We start from the raw sequence: 17,954 nt of genomic DNA, 5'->3' as shown, positions 1-17,954 counted from the left end.
CATTTTTCAAAGGCTCACAAGCCAAAAAAGTTCAGGAGCCACTGGTTTAATGTCAAATCCAGGTTTCATGAATCAGTTCAACTTTGTCCATGTAGCATTTTTTTATTTAACCCAAAGTATAAAACAGTAAATAAGTGACACACATCATAAAACAAATAAAATCAGCAAAAAGAGTGAAAACACTGAAGACGGCAGAATCTACAGAACGAGTGAGACGCCGGCGAGGATCTTTTTAGCTGCAACAATATGCAGAACATGATGCCCAGTCACATCTCTCTACAGCATAACAATAACTTCAAAATATAAGTATTTTAAAGCACCATTCAGACGTCGAACTTTCAGAGTGGAATGTCAGCCGACGGCACGCGAACAAATGTTGATATGCAGCCATCCGTTATGAACAATCTGATTTAGTTTTAAACTTCTCTGAGCGCGTGGTGCTTTAACTTTACTGTCTGCAGGTGGAACAATGTTTTGACTGGGTGGGCGTGTGTGCGTACTGGATTCAGAGCCGCGTTCATCCTTCCCACAGAGGGCTGCGTCGTCCGTCCACGTCCGTCTCCACGTGGTAAAGCATGTCGGCCAGCGTGTGTTCGATCACAGCTCCCCAGCCCATGTCGCTCATCTGAGAGAGAGAGGAACACGACCACAGTTTGATCAAACATTCAATCATTTAGAGCTGCAACTAAAGGTTTATTATTATTTTCATCAGTTTCCCAAAGTCCAAGGTGATTTAAACATCAAGAAACAAACAAAAAAACATCAAATCTGTGTGAAGCAATGAGGACAAACACAAAACTAACACAAAAATCATATTTCAATTATATTTTCCACGTTTTTACACCATTTCGAGCTTTGACTTGAGCTCTTTTAATGATGTCTCATCACACATATCACTCATCCTTCTTCTGCACCGATTAAAGGTACCTGACTGGAACATTAGCGCCACCTATTGCTCATCTTGCTTTAAAAACTTGATGAAGAAAGTTAAAATTTGAGCTAAATTTGGATGTAAACCTGGCTTGCGTTTGCACACAAAACCTCTTCATCCTTCAGAATAAATTAGAGCTGCAACTAACGATTATTTTCATTGTTTATTAATCTGTCGAAGTTAAAAAATGAAGGTGCAAAAAGGGAAGGTAATCTGACAGCTTAAAATAATTAAAATCCAAAATAATAGTTACATAAAAAGTCCTAAAACTTTGTAATAGGTAGAAAGTTTGATAAATAATAAAAAAATAAAATACAGTTGTGTAAAACAATTACAAATAGATGTTGGAAGGTTCAAGATCAAATTTCTAAAATGTCAAATGTTTCATTCATTTATGATTTGACTGAGGTGATAAAAAAAAAACACTAGACAAATAACTAAATAAATAAATTTAAAAAAACAAAACAATGCACAGATCACACAAATGTAGCCACACGTGCAGAGAGGCAGGAGAGGTTTGAGTGGAGTCGTCTTCATTTTGTGGAAAAGGCAAAAACAATCAGGCTCTCTGATTTATTTTATTTCTTTATCTACAAAGCAAACTATTCAGTCAGAGAACAATTTAATATGAACCCTTTCAAAACCTTTAAATCTTGAGAACATAACATTAAATTTTAAATGCTTTCAAGGATTTCCAGCACCTGCAAGAATCCTGTTTTAAGGAGGTGCTGCAGGAGTCAGGAGCACTAAAACTAAAAGTCATCTCTCCAAGTTCAGATTTAACTTGTGGAACATGAAAAAGAGTGTATCTAATAAAACACGAGTGTCGAGGCGATTCTGAAAGGTAACGTGGCAACTTTCCAGTAAAGTCTTTATAAGGACAGAGTGTGATTGTTTACAGAAGCTCTCACCGGCTGGTACTTGAGGTCCTTCGGAGGGTGTTTGAAATGTGGCCCGAAATTGACAGAAACCTGAAAAGAGAGATGGTAAAGTTCAGCACATAAAAACTAAGTAAGCAGAAAAAAAAAAAAAAAACACCAGCCCAACATGTGGTGTGACTGACCGTGCAGCTCTTGTACAGTGAGATGGCCGGGAAGTAAAGGCCTTCAAACAGGTTTTCAAAGGCGACACCTTGGCTCACACCGTTTTTAAAGAATATCATCTGAAAAACAGGATCCACGAGTTAACAGCTGCAAACAGAGCCAGGTTTTTCTGACTGGATTTTATTCTGGAGAGGTTTTCTCACCCTGCTGGGGCTCATCATCTTCAAGCTTTTCTCTGCTTTGTCCACGTAGTCCTTCTCCTCAAAGTACAGGTAGCTCTTGAACTTGATTAGAGCCTGAAATTAAAACAGATTGAAGGTGTCAGAACTGGGTTCTTTCACAATTCAATACTTTTTAGGACCTAAACAAATACAATTTAATGCTGAAACAATCAGATAGAAAAAAGAGACAATTTATGAACAAACGTCATGATTAGACTTGAATGAATGGTGCTGATCATTGTGTAGAGAAGCTCAGTTCTTTGTGTTTGTGGCGGTGACGATTATCTACTGTAGGAAAGCTCAGTTAACATCACCACCAAATTCTACCATCCAACCAAGACAATCCAAGTGTAGCTCACAGGCAGGAACGCGTGTTGTTGCTGCCCTCTGCTGGTTGGAAGTGTTAATAACGCCTATCTGTGGTGATGGGTACAGTGATAGCTCAAATCTGACAGTTTTCTTGTCCCACAGCAAAACTAAAATGTATTACATTGATTTTAGGCTGCAGACTTTACATCTGACCAAGGACTACAGACGGAAACTAGACTGTTGGCCATTTCTGGCATATTTACAGTAATGTTTATTAATATGTGACGGCCATGAGAAATAAATAAATGAATAAATACATGCAGAAGTTACTTCTCCTGGTAAAAAATTATTACAGATGCACAAATCAGATACTGATGTTTTTTGTGGTTGTTTATTTTGTTGCTGTACTTATTCATCCCCCCTTGTGCCAGAGAAGCTAATAAATCTTATTAATTGATTATTAAATTAACTATTTTGATAATCAGTTTGAGTAATATTTTAGGATTCAAGCTTCTTAAATGTGAATATTTCCTGGTTACTTTCCTCCTCCCTGACAGTAAAATGAATATCTTTGGAGGAGCCACAGGAACCCTGCAAATGTGTTCAGTCAGTGTGATCCTCTTGTGTCTCAGGTGTTACCTTGTCCTTGTACGTATCAGGCAGAGCCTTGGCCGTCTCTGTGGTGTCAGGCAGCTCTATGAAGAAGCCCAGCGTGTCTCCCTGACCGTAGCTGGAGGAATAATGTTTCCCTACCGACTGGTGAAACTTGGTACCCTTCTTGCTGCGCCACGAGTAGCTGAACTTGTCGTAACCCAGAGGTGCCTGCAGGTTTCCTGCAGAGTAAAATGCATGTATGGCTGTTAGGAGGAATTCTGACATATTCTCTACAGTGCACATACTGATATTTGCTTGAAAATGTTCTGCCACAAAGCTGCCAAAGGATAAAGCACTACTGACCGAGCGGCTGAGACCAGCCGAGCCTGGCTGCGGTCTCTGGAGGCATTTCATCAACAGAAACCTCAAAGTACCAGGAGCCCTTCCGTACCCCATGAGAGGCTCGCACCATGGAGTAACCCTTCTCCCCGGTCACAGTCAGACGGTCGTCAGAGATCTTCAGCTGAGGCGCTGCAACATGAACATGAATATCAGTCTTAACGTGTGATACAAAACATGGCAGGAGCTCTGACTTGAAATGCATTTTGAGCTCTGAGTACCTCTGTCATGTAAAGCCAGCAGCACTCTCTCATAAAGACAGGCTCTGTACAGGTCTCCAGGTATGGGTTTGCCGGCCCAGCAGTCCAGTTCGAGCTTCTCCGGGTCTGGAGCGTGAGGATCTGGTTCGGCCAGGATGTAACGGTAACCGTCTTTATTAAAGGGATGCTCCAGTGGGTAACCATGAGGGGGGAGGCGCTGGGCCGAGAACAGAGGGTCGCTGTGATCAGGGAGGAAGAGAAGGACAAGTTTGTTTTGCATCTTCATTGAGTTAAAGGACGACTGTGGTGACGAAACTAAACTGATCCTGAGTCTCATCTGTGTGTGCAAAGTCTGATATCTTATTCCTCTGTGCAGGTCCGTCTCATCTCATTAAGCGACGCCTGGAGCACAAATCTGACGCCCTCTAGAGTAGAGGGCACATTAACCGAGACATGTCAATCCAGGGAGCAAATCTGATGAAACTGCTGCTTTTCTGGAGAGGACACAACGCCTTAAGAATTCAAACAGCTCATGTCCAGCATAGAATTAACTTCACTGAGTGATGCACGGCTTTCAGTGGGTTGAATCTGAGCAAAACAAAGATTAAATTAGTTCTACGGTCATAGAGAGAAAAGATATTTATCTCAAAGCCATGTTTGACTACATCGAGCACTGGAAATGATATTTGTTTGCACATAATTTGTGCGCACATCACAACACAGCTGCTGTAAACGTGGACGGTGTGTGTGTGTGTGTTTTCACTGACAGTTTTTATACCTTCTGGTTCTCTTGGTGGCTCCTGCTGCAGTGCCTTCCTGTTGCTGCTGCTGTTTACGTTTGGCCCCTCTTCCTTTTCCTGGGCCGGGGGCCAGAGCACCTTCAAAAACACGAAACGGATTATACAACTGGACACAAAGAAATGCACACACATACGCACACAAACGGGCAGTCAGCGACAAAGAAAAGAGACACTCAGTTGCCAGTTTATGAGGTGGAGCTGCATTAGACTAAAAGGCGTTTCTATTTTTTTCCCAACACATTTATACATTTTAAACACCTCTGTGTCCTACCTTCATTAATGTGCGCTGTGCTGAAGCACTGCTGTATTAGACTGCTGTCATAATAATAAAATGATCAGCAGTTTTCCAGCTTTAGAAACACGAAATTTGGGGCAAGAACCATTAAAAACACTGTCACACAATTTTAAACTATGTGGCAATTTACTGTTTTTATGTAATAATCTTTCACAACCAACGATTCTTAGACTGCCACACACACACACACACACACAGACACACACACACAGACACACACACACACACACAGACACACACACACACACACACACACACACACACACACACACACACAAAGTGGAAGCAGGTTATTAAGCGTTTGGTGTACACGGGGAAACAGCAGGCACAAAAAGGCAGCAATTAGTTCGCATGGCATTTTCCAAACACTATCAGCCTCTTATAAAATACAGTAAACCTCTTCCACATTGATCTCTCATTACCAAACACTAACTTCAGGGGAGTCGGATGATGGGATTCACTAATCAGATTCTCTTCTTCTTCCTCCAAGAAATAAAACTGATTAGATGGTAATCGATGCTTGTATGAAGTAAACATGTTCTTAAAAAAATACAGTTTTTCCTTCCCCCTTAAAAAAGGACTAATCAGCTGTTACTCAGTGAACAACAGCTCACAGCGAATCACTGCCTGCACTAATAACCAGACAGAAAATGCAATTCCTTTTATTCTGATTTGAAGAAAAGCAACTGACTTTAACTTTAGTATCTGTTTAGTAAGTAAAACCACATGGAGTCCACTGCTTCATACAGAAGCTCAAAGAAGCAAGTGAGAAAAAAAAATCTGAGAATCCATTTTAAACCTTTCTCCTCGCTAGAAATGTATTTTTCTAAGAAAAAAAATCTGCCATTAGATTTAAAATACATTTCCAGCCAAAATAAAGACAACACAGTAATTTTACGTCCCTCGTTGATACACAGTATATGTACCTCGTGTTTAGAGTGCATGAAGACATTAAAACCCACTAAAAGAAAAAACAAGAATTCTTTTAGTCATAATTACAACATCAGCTTGTGGTGCATTTTAGCCTCCTGTGGCTGAAACGGGTATTACAACAACAAATATTTAAAAAAAAAAAAAACATTTATCTGCCAATGTGGCTGGAATTAATGATAATTTTCACTATTAACTGTTTATTATTTTCTTTACTTTCTTCTTAGTTGTTTGGTCAACAAAATTGTATAAAATTTTGATCATTGTTTCCCAAAGCCAAAGATGACGTCCTCAAATGTCTTGTTTTGTCCATAATTCAAAAATATTCAGCTTGCTGTTACAGAGGAGTAAAGAAACCAGAAAATATTCACATTTAAGAAGCTGAAATCAGAGAATCTGGACCTTTATTTTCTTAAAAAATGACTCAAAGCAATTAATCGATTATCGTAACAGTTGGTGATTAATTTAATGGCTGACTAACTAATCAATTAATCATGATGAAAGAGTAGTATCTTTAAAAAAAAATATGCCCGCAAAACTTTTTCCTCTAACCTGATTTCACAAATGAAAGAGAGGGAAAAAAAAAAATTCCATCTGTTCTGAAGTCATAAACACAGGAGAGACTTTAGATACTTATAAAATGGATAACTAGAATTTTTTCTTCACCTGCCTCTCAGGGATTCTGTACGTTCACGAGAAAATATTCCACAAAATATAATCATGTGGAAAACAAAGTAATTCCAAACACATCTGAGCTAAAGCCTGAGCCATTCACACGGCTGACATACTGAGATTATAAAGATCCCATTTCAGTCGATACATTAACACCAAGATCATTTTTAAAAAGTGTTTGCTGCTGATTTTTAAACACTTCAATGACACCATCATCCTAATCAAATACAAGCTGCTACACTTACTGCTGCTGCACTTAAAACTTTTTCCTTTAATAAAATCTAATTTTATCAGAATTCATTGTTTCAGAATTCATGATCGGACCCAATAATCACAAGTGGAGGAGAAGGAAGAGAGAGGATGAGGCTAATTAGCATTGGATCAAAGCCGATGGCAAATCAAAAATGGCGCTCTGCTCTCACGTGTTTGTGTGCAGAGAGCAGAGAGTCATTTCAGTGAGGAGATTTTTAGGGATTTCAGCACCCATTAGCAGCAAGCCAAAGACGAGGAAGATACGTCCACCGATTAAAGGAGGCAAAGCTTTGGGGAAGGGGGAACCAAACAGATGCAGAGAGCAGACGAGGGGGGAGGGTTTACAACTGGACGTGGATGAAGTTGCCCACAAGATACTCATTGAGGAATCAGTTTGGCTCGAGTTTGGTTTGAGCTGAGGAGGGGGACAAACTGAAGTCTGATTGGAACCTCAGGGTCAACTTCTATCCAGAGGGTTACAAGACACAAAAACACACTGATCAGCTCCAGATGCCAAAATAACCACATATTCACCTGAGAAAGCAGATCCACCTGGAACACAATGCACAAAATCGCCATGGTCATCACATTTAACATGATCTTATTTGCTTTTTTTTTAGTTTGGGGGAGTTCATACTGACCAGTGATGTCAAACATTTCCCTTCTTGGACTTTGTTGATTCAGAATATCAAATGGTGCAAATTAATCTTTATCTGTGTTACACTTGTATATTTTTTTAGAGTTTTATATCCTTACCATTCAGCCCACCAGCAGTGGGAGCAGCAGTGGTCTGTTTCTGTGTGTCATATGATGGTCCGATGTTCCCCAGGTCCTGCACAACAGAAACAGAAACTCAAATTAAAACTTTATACATGTACAAATTAGGGTTGCCCAAATCACGTTTTTGGTTGCGCATTCCACTTTTCCTCCATGGTCAACATCATCAGTACGATTCTAACTGGCTTTTGTTTTATTCTAGCAGCTGATATAACAGATTTATAGGTTATTAAATGAATCGTCACCTACTTTGATCATCGATTTGAGTAATTTTTTAAGAATAAAAGCCCAAATTCTTTGATTCCAGCTTCTCCTATATCAATATTTTCTGGCTTCTTTTCTCCTCTCTGACAGTAAACTGAATATTTTTGGGTTGCGGACAAAACAAGACATTCAAGGACGTCATCTTAGGCTTTGGAAATCACTGACTGACATTTTTCACCAGTTTCTGATATTTTAAAACAAACAACTATTAATCAAGAAAAAAATCGTTAGTTGCAGCCCTGGTAAAAACATAACTTGTCACTCTCAGCCATATACACAAGAGTGCACAGGTGTAGTAAAAGTTAACCTTTTGATTAGTTAGCATGTCACACTGACACCAGTTCAGCTGATGGCTGGCTCAAGTTTTCTGGGTCATCAATCAGTTTTTCGCAATCAGCAATTAGAAAGAATGAATCCCAATTGCATATTTTTACAGAATACTGGTAGATCAGAGCATCCCTAATATGCTACATACTGTACAACAGCCAAATGGTCAATACCTGATCCAACAGGCCAAACTTGGGGTACTCCTCCTCTGGATCTTTACTGCCAGGGTCGGGGTGTTCCTTCACCAGGAAAACATCTCGCTCTTTACTCTGGAAAATAAGCACAAGTAAATAAAAAATATTATTTTATAATATCAGCTGGAGACTGCAACAAAACAGCAACTCGTGGAGGCTGGAAGAGCGAGACACAACAGCTCTTCCCACTGTTTAAGAAGCATTTCTAGATTCAGACTGCATTGCCCCACTATACACCACAACATTACCATCGTCTTCACTATGTTGTTGGGCCACGTGACTTTCCCCGGTCTCTGACGAGTTGTCATGCACTCCCAGTACTTGTCAATGAACGGTATGATATCCTGCAGAGAGAAAAGTGATAAATCAGGAGATGTTCACCAGAAGGTAATAATTGCGTAATTCCACCAGTTGTGTCTCAAGCAGCGAGGACTAATTGAATATTATCTAATAATTAATATGAACTTAAATTATTATTATTAATCTGTTCTTGAAAATCAAGTCAAGTCTGTTTAAAAAGGTCACATCAACAGTTTGTGAAAACATGTTCACCTTGTCTTTGGAGAACATCGTCTTTGGGTGCTCCTCCTGTGTTCTGGATCGCCATGTCAGGTTTGCCAAGGCTGTGAGGCACATCTCCTTCAGGTCTAAAACAGAAAATATAACATTTGTTTGCGGAAGACTAAGAACAGTGATAAAATGCTAGTATAATAAAGCTTAAATTCACTGTTGTGAGACTCAGAACACCTACTGGCTTGTTTCCGGAGGAAGTACGTGTTGCCGCTGTGATGGCACACGTTGCAGTGAAACACATAATTTGTCATAAAGGGAAGACAAGTCCTGTAGAAAGGAAGGAAAACACGAACACCATCAGGTCTGTACCGTCAAATTACTGCTGATATTTCAGTCAAATCAAAATCAAAAGACTTTACATACGCAGTGTCGATGGCAAATGTGTCTGCGGTGAACCACTTCATACACAACGCACACTGCAGCTCCACCTCTCCCAGCTGCCTCCCACTCTCCTCGTCTCCAGATCCAGTCATAGCATCAGCAGCCTCAGAGCCTTCACCAGCTGTTTCCTGTCAACAAGAGAGACTGCTTATAAAAACATCACGACTTATAGCAAAGCTGGGGATGGCATCAGGGCTGCGTGATATGGTAAAAAGTCATATTGCGATTATTTTGACTGAAATTGCAACATGCAATATGATTAGTAGGAATTATCATTTTTGCATCCAAATCTTCAATTTTACGGAAAATTTTAAATCATAAAACAACATTCACAGTTAAAAGAAAGAACACAAAATAAAAACAAAGTAATGATGATAATATTTAGAATAATATCTAAGATTACCATTCCCTCTTTGCCGTTTGATGATTCAGTATCCATGCTGGTGGGTAGTTCCCCGAATGCAGCATCACTGAAATTAAGTGAAAAGATTAATCAGGAGACTAAATACTTATCCAGCTATATAAAGGCAGTGATTTCATACCAACTGGAAAAAAAAAAAAACAGAATTAATTCCTTAAAAGATTTTGTACACTTAGGCCTGTCACAATGATTATGCAGCATTTCAATACTTCATTATAATTCGGTTTTGTCACACATTTTATTTTTTTCAGATTGCAGCTTCAGCAATATTGAACTTGGTCATATTTCTTGATTATATTTACATTATTTGTAGAGCCCAATTTGTTAGCATCCTTCTTTAATTAATCTTTATTCTAAAAATAAGAGTTATTCACTTGATTTGATTGCGTGTAACTGTATAATCAATGCATATTGGTTAAACAATTTCAGATTTCTCATCATTTCAACTTGTATGTGCTCACATGTCATTCCGTTACTACTGTGTTTGCAGAAATTGACATTATTCAAACGTACTGGCGCAAGGTGTTTTCATGCATGACTATTAGAGGGACGTATCAATACAACGTTTTAAATGTCACATTAGAAGACATCGTAAGTTTCCCAACAGACTGGGTAAGATTATGATGTCTGATATTTTGATGTAGGACTGTTTTCTCTTTACAAAGAGGAGCTAAACTGGAACGTTATTTGTTTCACTCGGTGAGTTTGTGAAACGCTAAAGTCCGCTAGCTTAGCCAGATTGCTAACAGCGTTTACGGCCAAATAATACCGTATCTATGGCTTATAGTTTCACAGATAATCACAATCAAGGTCTGCATGTTTGTAACAAAGACAAAAGTGTCACATGAAGGCGCCATACCCCTCTCCAGCCTCCGGTTCTGTTGTAGCAGCACTGCCCGCCTCTCCTTCGGACGCCATCTTTCAAATCAATGAACACATAAAAATATCGCGAGAGTTGGAGCATCAGCTTCCGGGTTGATGCCGTGATTCTGCTCAGCAGCGACACCGCAGGCTCACAGGTTCTTCTATTATTTACTTATTATTCCACTACATTTGTTTGACGGTTTTTATTAACAGTTTATTTGTAGATTTAAAATATGAATGCATAATTTACATAAAATAAATAATAATAAATTATAATGTATTATTAGGTTAAACTACCTAAGAATGAGTACAAAAAATTGCTCCATCTTTATCAGCTCCACCTTTACCAGCTGTAACATTAAAGCCACGAACACATTATATTGCATCAATAATTATAATCTAATAATATATGTAATATATTTTTATGTATATATGTTTTGAAGCTTGAAATTTGTCAAACAGCCACGTGACATATCAACATATGTCAACTATATGTCGAGTCACACACTGTTAATGCAGGTCTCATAAAAACTAAAATTTGCATGGAAGCCAAGAATTTTTAAAATGTTGTTATCTTGAGATCACAAGTTAATTATTTCATTATTTTGAGAAACTGAGCTTTCTTATCTCCAGATAACAAAATACTTGCTGTGATCTGCATTAAAAAACACACTGCATTAAAAAACACAATATAACAAAAAAATAACTAATCAAGGTTTTATATTAGCACATATACAGTGTAGAGCACATGGATGAGAATGTCTGAAGTTACAAAACATGTTATAAAGTTTGACCAGCAGAGGGCTCATGTTAACATAACAGAATATTACAATAGTATTCAGCAAACAAAGCAAACTTGTAGTTGGAATTTTATATTAATGGACTTAATATGACTCTTAGATACTTTTAAGAATATTTATTCTAATTTACTACATGATGACTCTCTGTGGAAAAGACTACTTTTATTTTGGTAGGGTATATGTTCAGTGTTGTGGAAACTTTGCACCCTGTGGATTTCTTCTTGTTTTCTCAGTTGAATTAAAGCAAACTGGAGATGAGTCTTGTGCTTTGGTTAAAGAAGATTATAATGTTTATGTGTCGTGGTAGCAGCCAGGGTTTGCTTTGGGTGCTGTGGATTTGTCTTCTCGTAGTTTCCTCTCTGGATGATGGATGTGTGGTTGGGATTTCTGCAGCTTCAGAAGCAGCCGGTGGTTCTGGCTGAAACCTGACAACGTAGTAAAGAGTCCAAAGAATGAGAATCCATCTTAGACTCTGAATTAATCATGTGCTCTCGCTGAGATGTGGTGCAGCTGCAGTCATGCCTTTGTGTAAAAACAAATCAGAAGGAGACAGAGAGGCCTGTGCACCTCCTGTCATCAGGTCCATCAAGGAAACCCAACACCCTTTGTGAACGCTAGCAAAGCTTCATTAAAAATACAGTTCAAAATATCTGCATTCATATTTGTTACTGACTATAATATATTTCTATTTGCAAAATAGACATATACTTCCATTTTTCTATAGTAAATATGTTGTTTTTTTTACACGTCTATTTAAATTCTGAATGTTTAAAGTCTCTAAGGGCCAAGAACTTCATTTTAAGTACTGTGTATGAGGGCAGTTCTCACTCTCCATTCTGTCTCATAAGTTGTTGCAGTATTTTTTTTTTTGGTTTATGTCATATATTATACAGATTTGGTGCAAAATATAACCATTTTTGACGACCCGAGAACTGATCAAAATGGTCAAAAATCCCTCCAACATACCACATTAAGACATTGAAACTCTGAAGGACGCCACAGAAAACTTTTGACAGGTTGGAGATTTCTGTAAAGATTAGAATTTTTAGCGATTGGATGGTGAGAACTTCATAAAACCTCCTCATTGTCAATAGGAAACCGTCCATCTTCTGAATGCTGCAGGTCTCTAGTTTCTGGCTGTGAAATTTCATGAGGCTGTGATTATTCTAGAGGTCACTATAGGTCATTTTATACAGAGAGGTCAAGTCTCACTACGATGAAATGCAGTGGAGATTAACATCATACACTTTCATCTACAAGAGTCTCAGCTTTGTTACATCTTTTTCATCTTGTTACACCTTTTACATTGTTTTTAATCTTGCAGTTTGTTGTCTTCTTATGTTTTTTCCGCCTTGTTATGTCTCTTTTGTTGTGTTAAATATTTTATATGTTTTTAGTTTTGCGTCTTTTACTTTTTTTTGTCTTACTACATATTTTACATTTTTCATTTGTCTTGATACATCTTTTTTGGTTTGTTTTGTCTTCTATGTTGTTTTTTTCTTGTTATGTCTTTTTCATTTTATGACACTTTTTTTTGTCTTGTTACATCTTTTACATTGTTTTTGTCTCATGACATGTTTTACGTTGACGTTTGTCTCACTACATCTTGTTTGACTTGTTACTTGTATAACAAGGTGTTACATCAGTTTTCATCCTATTACGTCTTTTTCATCTTGTCTTTTTTCATCTTGTGTCTTTTTTTTGTCTTTTAACATCTTTTGTCTCAGTAATTCTCCTTGAATGTATCAAAACTGAAATAACAAGTCTGCTTTGAAAATGTGAGGAGTTGAAAGTACAGCAGTAACATTTGTGATAAAATATAAAAGTAAAAAGTTGTGAGAAAAAATAAATACTCAAGTAAAGTACAGATATCTTTTTTTCAATAACCATGAAAAGTTCAAATAGTGAACAGGGAAGACAGACTGGACAGGAGACCAGTTCAGGTCTCACATCCAAACTGGAAAGATCATTAAAACCCTAAAACAAACAAATAACACAAAAAGAGTTGAATTAACTATATTATCAATGAAATATGAATAAAATTTACACAAAGATTCTTTCATGTATTCATTACTTGGTCACGCTGTCCCGACGTGACAGATGTTTGTCCACTGCAGGAGGAAAAGGGGAGGAGAAAACACGACTATTATCTTCGTCACAAAGGCTCTGAGGCATTTATTGCAGCACCCAGGGGTGCTCTCAGCATTCCCCCGCTCTTTTGTGAGACGTCTGCCGGCACACTTGCCTTTGTGCTCGACGTGTCTTTTACTGGTGCTGGAACGGCCCCCGCAAACTTTAAAACACTGTTTGACTTTCAGGACGAATGCGGGGTGGTCTCACGTCCTCACAAAGGTTTTATTACGACTCTGCGGACGGTAAATGGAAACGTTACAGACTAAAGAAGACATTTGCACGTCCAAACACCTGATGAGCTGCTGGATACAGACGTCAGGACAATCCTGTGGTGGAATGTAACTAAGTACATTTACTCAAGTACTGCACTTAAAGGGACAGTTCACCCTAACATCAAAAATACATAGTGCTATTTATAACATTGGTGTGAGCTGCATCAGTCTTCTCTCCAGTAGAACAGAACTAGATGTCACTCAGCCTGTGATGCTCAAAGCACCAAATCTCAGTAGTAGATTACTTGCATGCACTACATACATGAATGTGCATACCTACATGCAAAAATATACATTTCAACTCATGCAAAGAATATTAAGCCTAATATATTAAGTTTTTTAAATTACTCTCTGCTAAGAAACAATAAAAGTATCAATGCACTGGATCGGACTGGTTTGCAAAAGACAACAGAAGGTGTGTAACAGGAGCTGAGTGCATCCCGACGTGTGAATGGCCACAGCTGACGGGCATGGGCGAAAAATAAAAACAGTACCAGCTGCATGCTGCAGCCAAAAGCTGTGATGCATTTTATCATGTTTCATCAACTGGAACGACGCGCTACAGCAGCAGTCACAGGAGATTTTATTTGGGTCCCCAAATAAATAAAAGACTATGGAAGAAATTCTGCAAATTTGAGATTTATATAAATGTGGTAAAATGTGTCTGTCACTCCATTCTGTCTTCATCACCTCATCCCTCTCTCCCCCCTCGAGTCTTTCCATTTCCACCCTGTCCTGCAGAACAAAGCCGGGGGTCAGAGAGGGTCAAACCTACTGGTGACATCTGCTAATTGCCCCGATGGTCCGGCCTCTCTGCTCCCTTCAATACCAGCGGCTCTGTAGGTGTCTGTAGCTGGGAGCACGCTGACAGCTGCCACCTTCGTCCCTGATCATTTACTCCCCGACTCTGAAGCCTCCTTTACGATATGAGAAATGGTCACTCTGGGTATTAGGAAACTATAACCCATAATGTGGATTTAAAGATGCGACTGTTACCTTAATTGTGAAGTTAATGAAGCAATCAGAGGCAGATAAAAAACATGGATTAAACACAAACACATGTAAAGAGGTTATTTATTTCCAAAGATCTTTATTTATCTGCACTTATTTCAGTCTTTGTGTTGCTGTAACACCTAAATTTCCCCTCTCAATAAAGGAATATCTTAACTTATCTTATATTTCGTTAACCCGCAGCACACGTCTCTGGCCCCTTAAATAGTTTAAGGTTAAAAAATGGTCTGATTCCATCTGTCTGACAGTATCATTTATATTCTGCATCAGCGTCGTCCAACTCTTCATCAAAGCCATATGATGTTTTCACCCAATGGAAATAATCTATATGTCCTGTGCATCATTTCCCCAAAAATTCAGCCCGACATATTTGGTGTCTCTGAAAACTTACAGACCTGCACTACAGTTCAAAGTAAAGTTCTGCAGACTGGAGGAAAGTTTTGGCTGGGTAACCGCTGGAGTCAAATATTTCTTTTTCTGTCTGTTTTACCAAAACTTTTAAGTCCAGCTTAAAATTTTGTCCAGTATTAACTTTAAACTTACACTTATAGGAGGTTCAACTTTTAAAATGGCTGCCTTTTGACCCCTTTTGACAGCAAACAAAACAGCCTTTAGTTAGCCTAACTTTTAGCTTGCAAACAATTTAACATTTAACTTTTTAGCGAATTAGCAAACAATAATATAATGCTTGTTGTTGTTTTTTAGTTCATAGCTAGCAAAACTTGCACGCTAATAAATTTAGAGCAACTTAAAGTTGACTTTTATTACTCTACTTGGCCCAAGTAACGCTCAAGTTTAGTTTTTATATATTTTAATTTAGATAAGCGAGCATCTCTATATCGATTTAACTATTTAATTTCAGTTTAAATCACTAAACCTGGCTTTACTAAACAGAGATTAGTTTAAATTGTGCAACAGAGCTCTGCCTAATCTGGATTTTCTTAAATCTTAGATTAAATTAATCTTTGTTGATGCGACCCGGTCAGGATAATAAACGCATCTGCAAGTTGTAGTTTTTTACTCACTCTGCTGAGCTATTCCCAGATGTTTATATACAGCTGCATCAAATTTTCATTATTGATTATTCTGTCAATTAAATGTTTGGTCAATATTTGGTTCTTATAAATCCAAGAAATGTAAAAGCTCTTAGAGTCATTGTCATTTTTACTTGATGCATGACAGGTAATTAAATAAATGTTCTTCATCAAACAGATTCATCAACATGTTTCAGCACTTAAAAAAAGCTAAAATGATAAAAAAAAAAAAAAAAAAAACTTTATTCAGTCTGATTTTCTTAATATGTGACATGTCAGACCTGCAGCAGGACCCTGAAGTGTCCGCAGAGATCAGAAGGCAGCAGCTCTCATAAACTTATTTGGGTTTCTAATTAAACCGCGGTGCTTTGTGGGGATGCAGCACTCAACAACAGGACAAGTGGCTCTGTGGAAACTGGGACAACAAGGGAGAAAAAAAGCGCAAACTTTCCCTTTGATGAGTCCATCAATTAGCATCACAAGTGGCGTTCACGTGTCCCACCGGCGTAAAATCTCACATTTGCAAATAATGACAAGCCGAAGCACAAAGAGGAACACGGAGGCAGAGAAAGGGGGCACATTTTAACCAGATGCCCTGCAATAAATAACTGGCTCAGCGCCCCCCCAGCTGAGAGGACGCATTTACATGTTGAAGTGCCCACGCGGGGGTCCCACGGGGCCGGAGCGTGTCCGCGCGTCCGCACGGGAGAGACAAGAGGCGGCGATTGTTTCCTGAAAGACGCATCGCTTCATTTGGGTAACTTTTTGAATGAAATGTAAATGTGACGGCGTGTGCAGAGGCTCGCAGGCTGTGTATATAAACCCCGGAGGAGCTGAGGCGGCCACACCGCGTCCCGACCCGTCCACGCACAGCTGACATGCAGCCACCTGCAGCCAAGTTCCCGCTGGGCCACAGGACACCTTTCTCTGTGGAGGACATTCTGGACCCGACCAAGTTTACAAGGAGGAGAATCTGTGCAGAAGAGGAGAAGACGACAGGTGAGAATCGAAAAAAAAAAACCCCAAAACAATCTAAACCTGTTTGCACCTGCAGAGAGTAGGGGAGACTGGGGCCAACTGCAACATTTTTTTTACATTTCTCTAAATAACTCCAAAACTAGAGCAGACTGGGGATGGTTGCAGCACTATTTCCAGTCCAAGATGACGTCCTCGAATGTCTAGTTTTGTCCACAACCCAAAGATATTCAGTTTACTGTCAGAGTAGGAAAGAAACCAGAAAATATTCACATTTAAGAAGCTGTAATTAGAAAATTTGGATATTTTTAATGAAAATATGACTCAAATCAAAACAGTGGGTGTTTAATCTTATAGTTCATCAATAATCATTGCAACTTGATATTAAACTTAGATCTGTCAGCTAATTACCCTGCCATTTAAAGATGATTACAGATGTCATATCTTTTGCAATATTTATTTGAACGGAAGAAATGTACGTAAATGATGCTGCAACTGACTGAACCTGGGGACAGTTGCAACATGATCCTGGGGACAGTTGCAACATGTTAAAAAAATACATTAAATTTCACTTGCTCTTGCCTTATTTTTCACTAGAGTTTAAACTGATTTATTTGTGTTTTAGGAGCTCCTACTCTCAGAGATGAACCCAGAGAGCAGCAGCATCCTCCAGCAGGTGGGAGCTGCAGCCCGGTGGAGGAGGAAGAGGAGGAGGAGGAGGAAGAGGCTCAGTGTGCGGAGAAGCTTCAGAGGCCGAAGGCAAAAAGGCGACGGATCCGCACCGCCTTCACGCTGGAGCAGCTGCAGATCCTGGAGCGCAGCTTCCAGCGGTGCCACTACCTGTCGGTGCTGGAGCGCCACACCATCGCCTCGGCCCTGCGCCTCTCAGAGACTCAGGTGAAGATCTGGTTCCAGAACAGACGCACCAAGTGGAAGAAGGAGCGCCTGCAGGGGTCGGAGGCAGAGGAGGAGCACGGCTTCACATCACCGTTCTCCTCACATCCTCTGACCTACAGTCCTTTGTACTGCCAGCAGCGCACTCCGCTCCAGCTGTTTGCACCTCTGTCACTGGTGCCGTACCATCATTATTACACATGATGAGTGACTGAACACAGAACGGACTAACATGAAACCCAGCAAAATAATAAGGCTCTATCATTATTATTATTATTATTATTGTTCAGGAGAGCTGTCAAAGTGCCAAACAGGACTGAGTTTAGAAATATTTTCTTATGTAATTATGTAATAACTTATTTTGATAAACATTTTTATTGAAGCTGTT

The 17,954-nt window shown here is 39.1% G+C and overlaps 2 protein-coding genes across 3 annotated transcripts; one reads left to right on the top strand and one right to left on the bottom strand.

Annotated features, from left to right (window-relative positions):
• Positions 1-82: 82 nt before the first annotated feature.
• ash2l (ash2 like, histone lysine methyltransferase complex subunit) lies at positions 83-10,546 on the bottom strand. Of its 2 annotated transcripts, XM_084745578.1 has the most exons (17): positions 10,443-10,546; positions 9,566-9,632; positions 9,145-9,290; positions 8,960-9,048; positions 8,761-8,855; positions 8,457-8,552; positions 8,188-8,283; positions 7,403-7,478; positions 7,181-7,198; positions 4,476-4,575; positions 3,719-3,936; positions 3,462-3,629; positions 3,144-3,337; positions 2,178-2,270; positions 1,995-2,093; positions 1,843-1,902; positions 83-625 (listed from the first exon to the last, which is right to left on the bottom strand). In XM_084745578.1, the coding sequence occupies exons 1-17, from the start codon at positions 10,499-10,501 to the stop codon at positions 518-520; spliced, it is 1,782 nt and encodes a 593-aa protein (XP_084601704.1). In that variant the 5' UTR covers positions 10,502-10,546; the 3' UTR covers positions 83-517. The 2 variants fall into 2 exon arrangements, with proteins under 2 accessions (XP_084601704.1, XP_084601705.1); XM_084745579.1 differs by lacking the exon at positions 7,181-7,198 and having other exon boundaries at positions 10,443-10,538.
• Positions 10,547-16,379: 5,833 nt separating this feature from the next.
• pnx (posterior neuron-specific homeobox) lies at positions 16,380-17,954 on the top strand. The gene is made up of 2 exons (XM_084746082.1): positions 16,380-16,696; positions 17,298-17,954. Exons 1-2 carry the CDS (start codon positions 16,576-16,578, stop codon positions 17,768-17,770), a joined length of 594 nt encoding a protein of 197 aa, XP_084602208.1. The 5' UTR covers positions 16,380-16,575; the 3' UTR covers positions 17,771-17,954.

The sequence above is a fragment of the Lutjanus erythropterus genome, chromosome 20 (assembly GCF_056507025.1).
Source record: "Lutjanus erythropterus isolate fLutEry1 chromosome 20, fLutEry1.hap2, whole genome shotgun sequence".
NCBI classification, from domain to species: domain Eukaryota; kingdom Metazoa; phylum Chordata; class Actinopteri; order Lutjaniformes; family Lutjanidae; genus Lutjanus; species Lutjanus erythropterus.
Note: the sequence above shows the minus strand (reverse complement) of the source record. Positions and strands in the feature narration are given on the sequence as shown.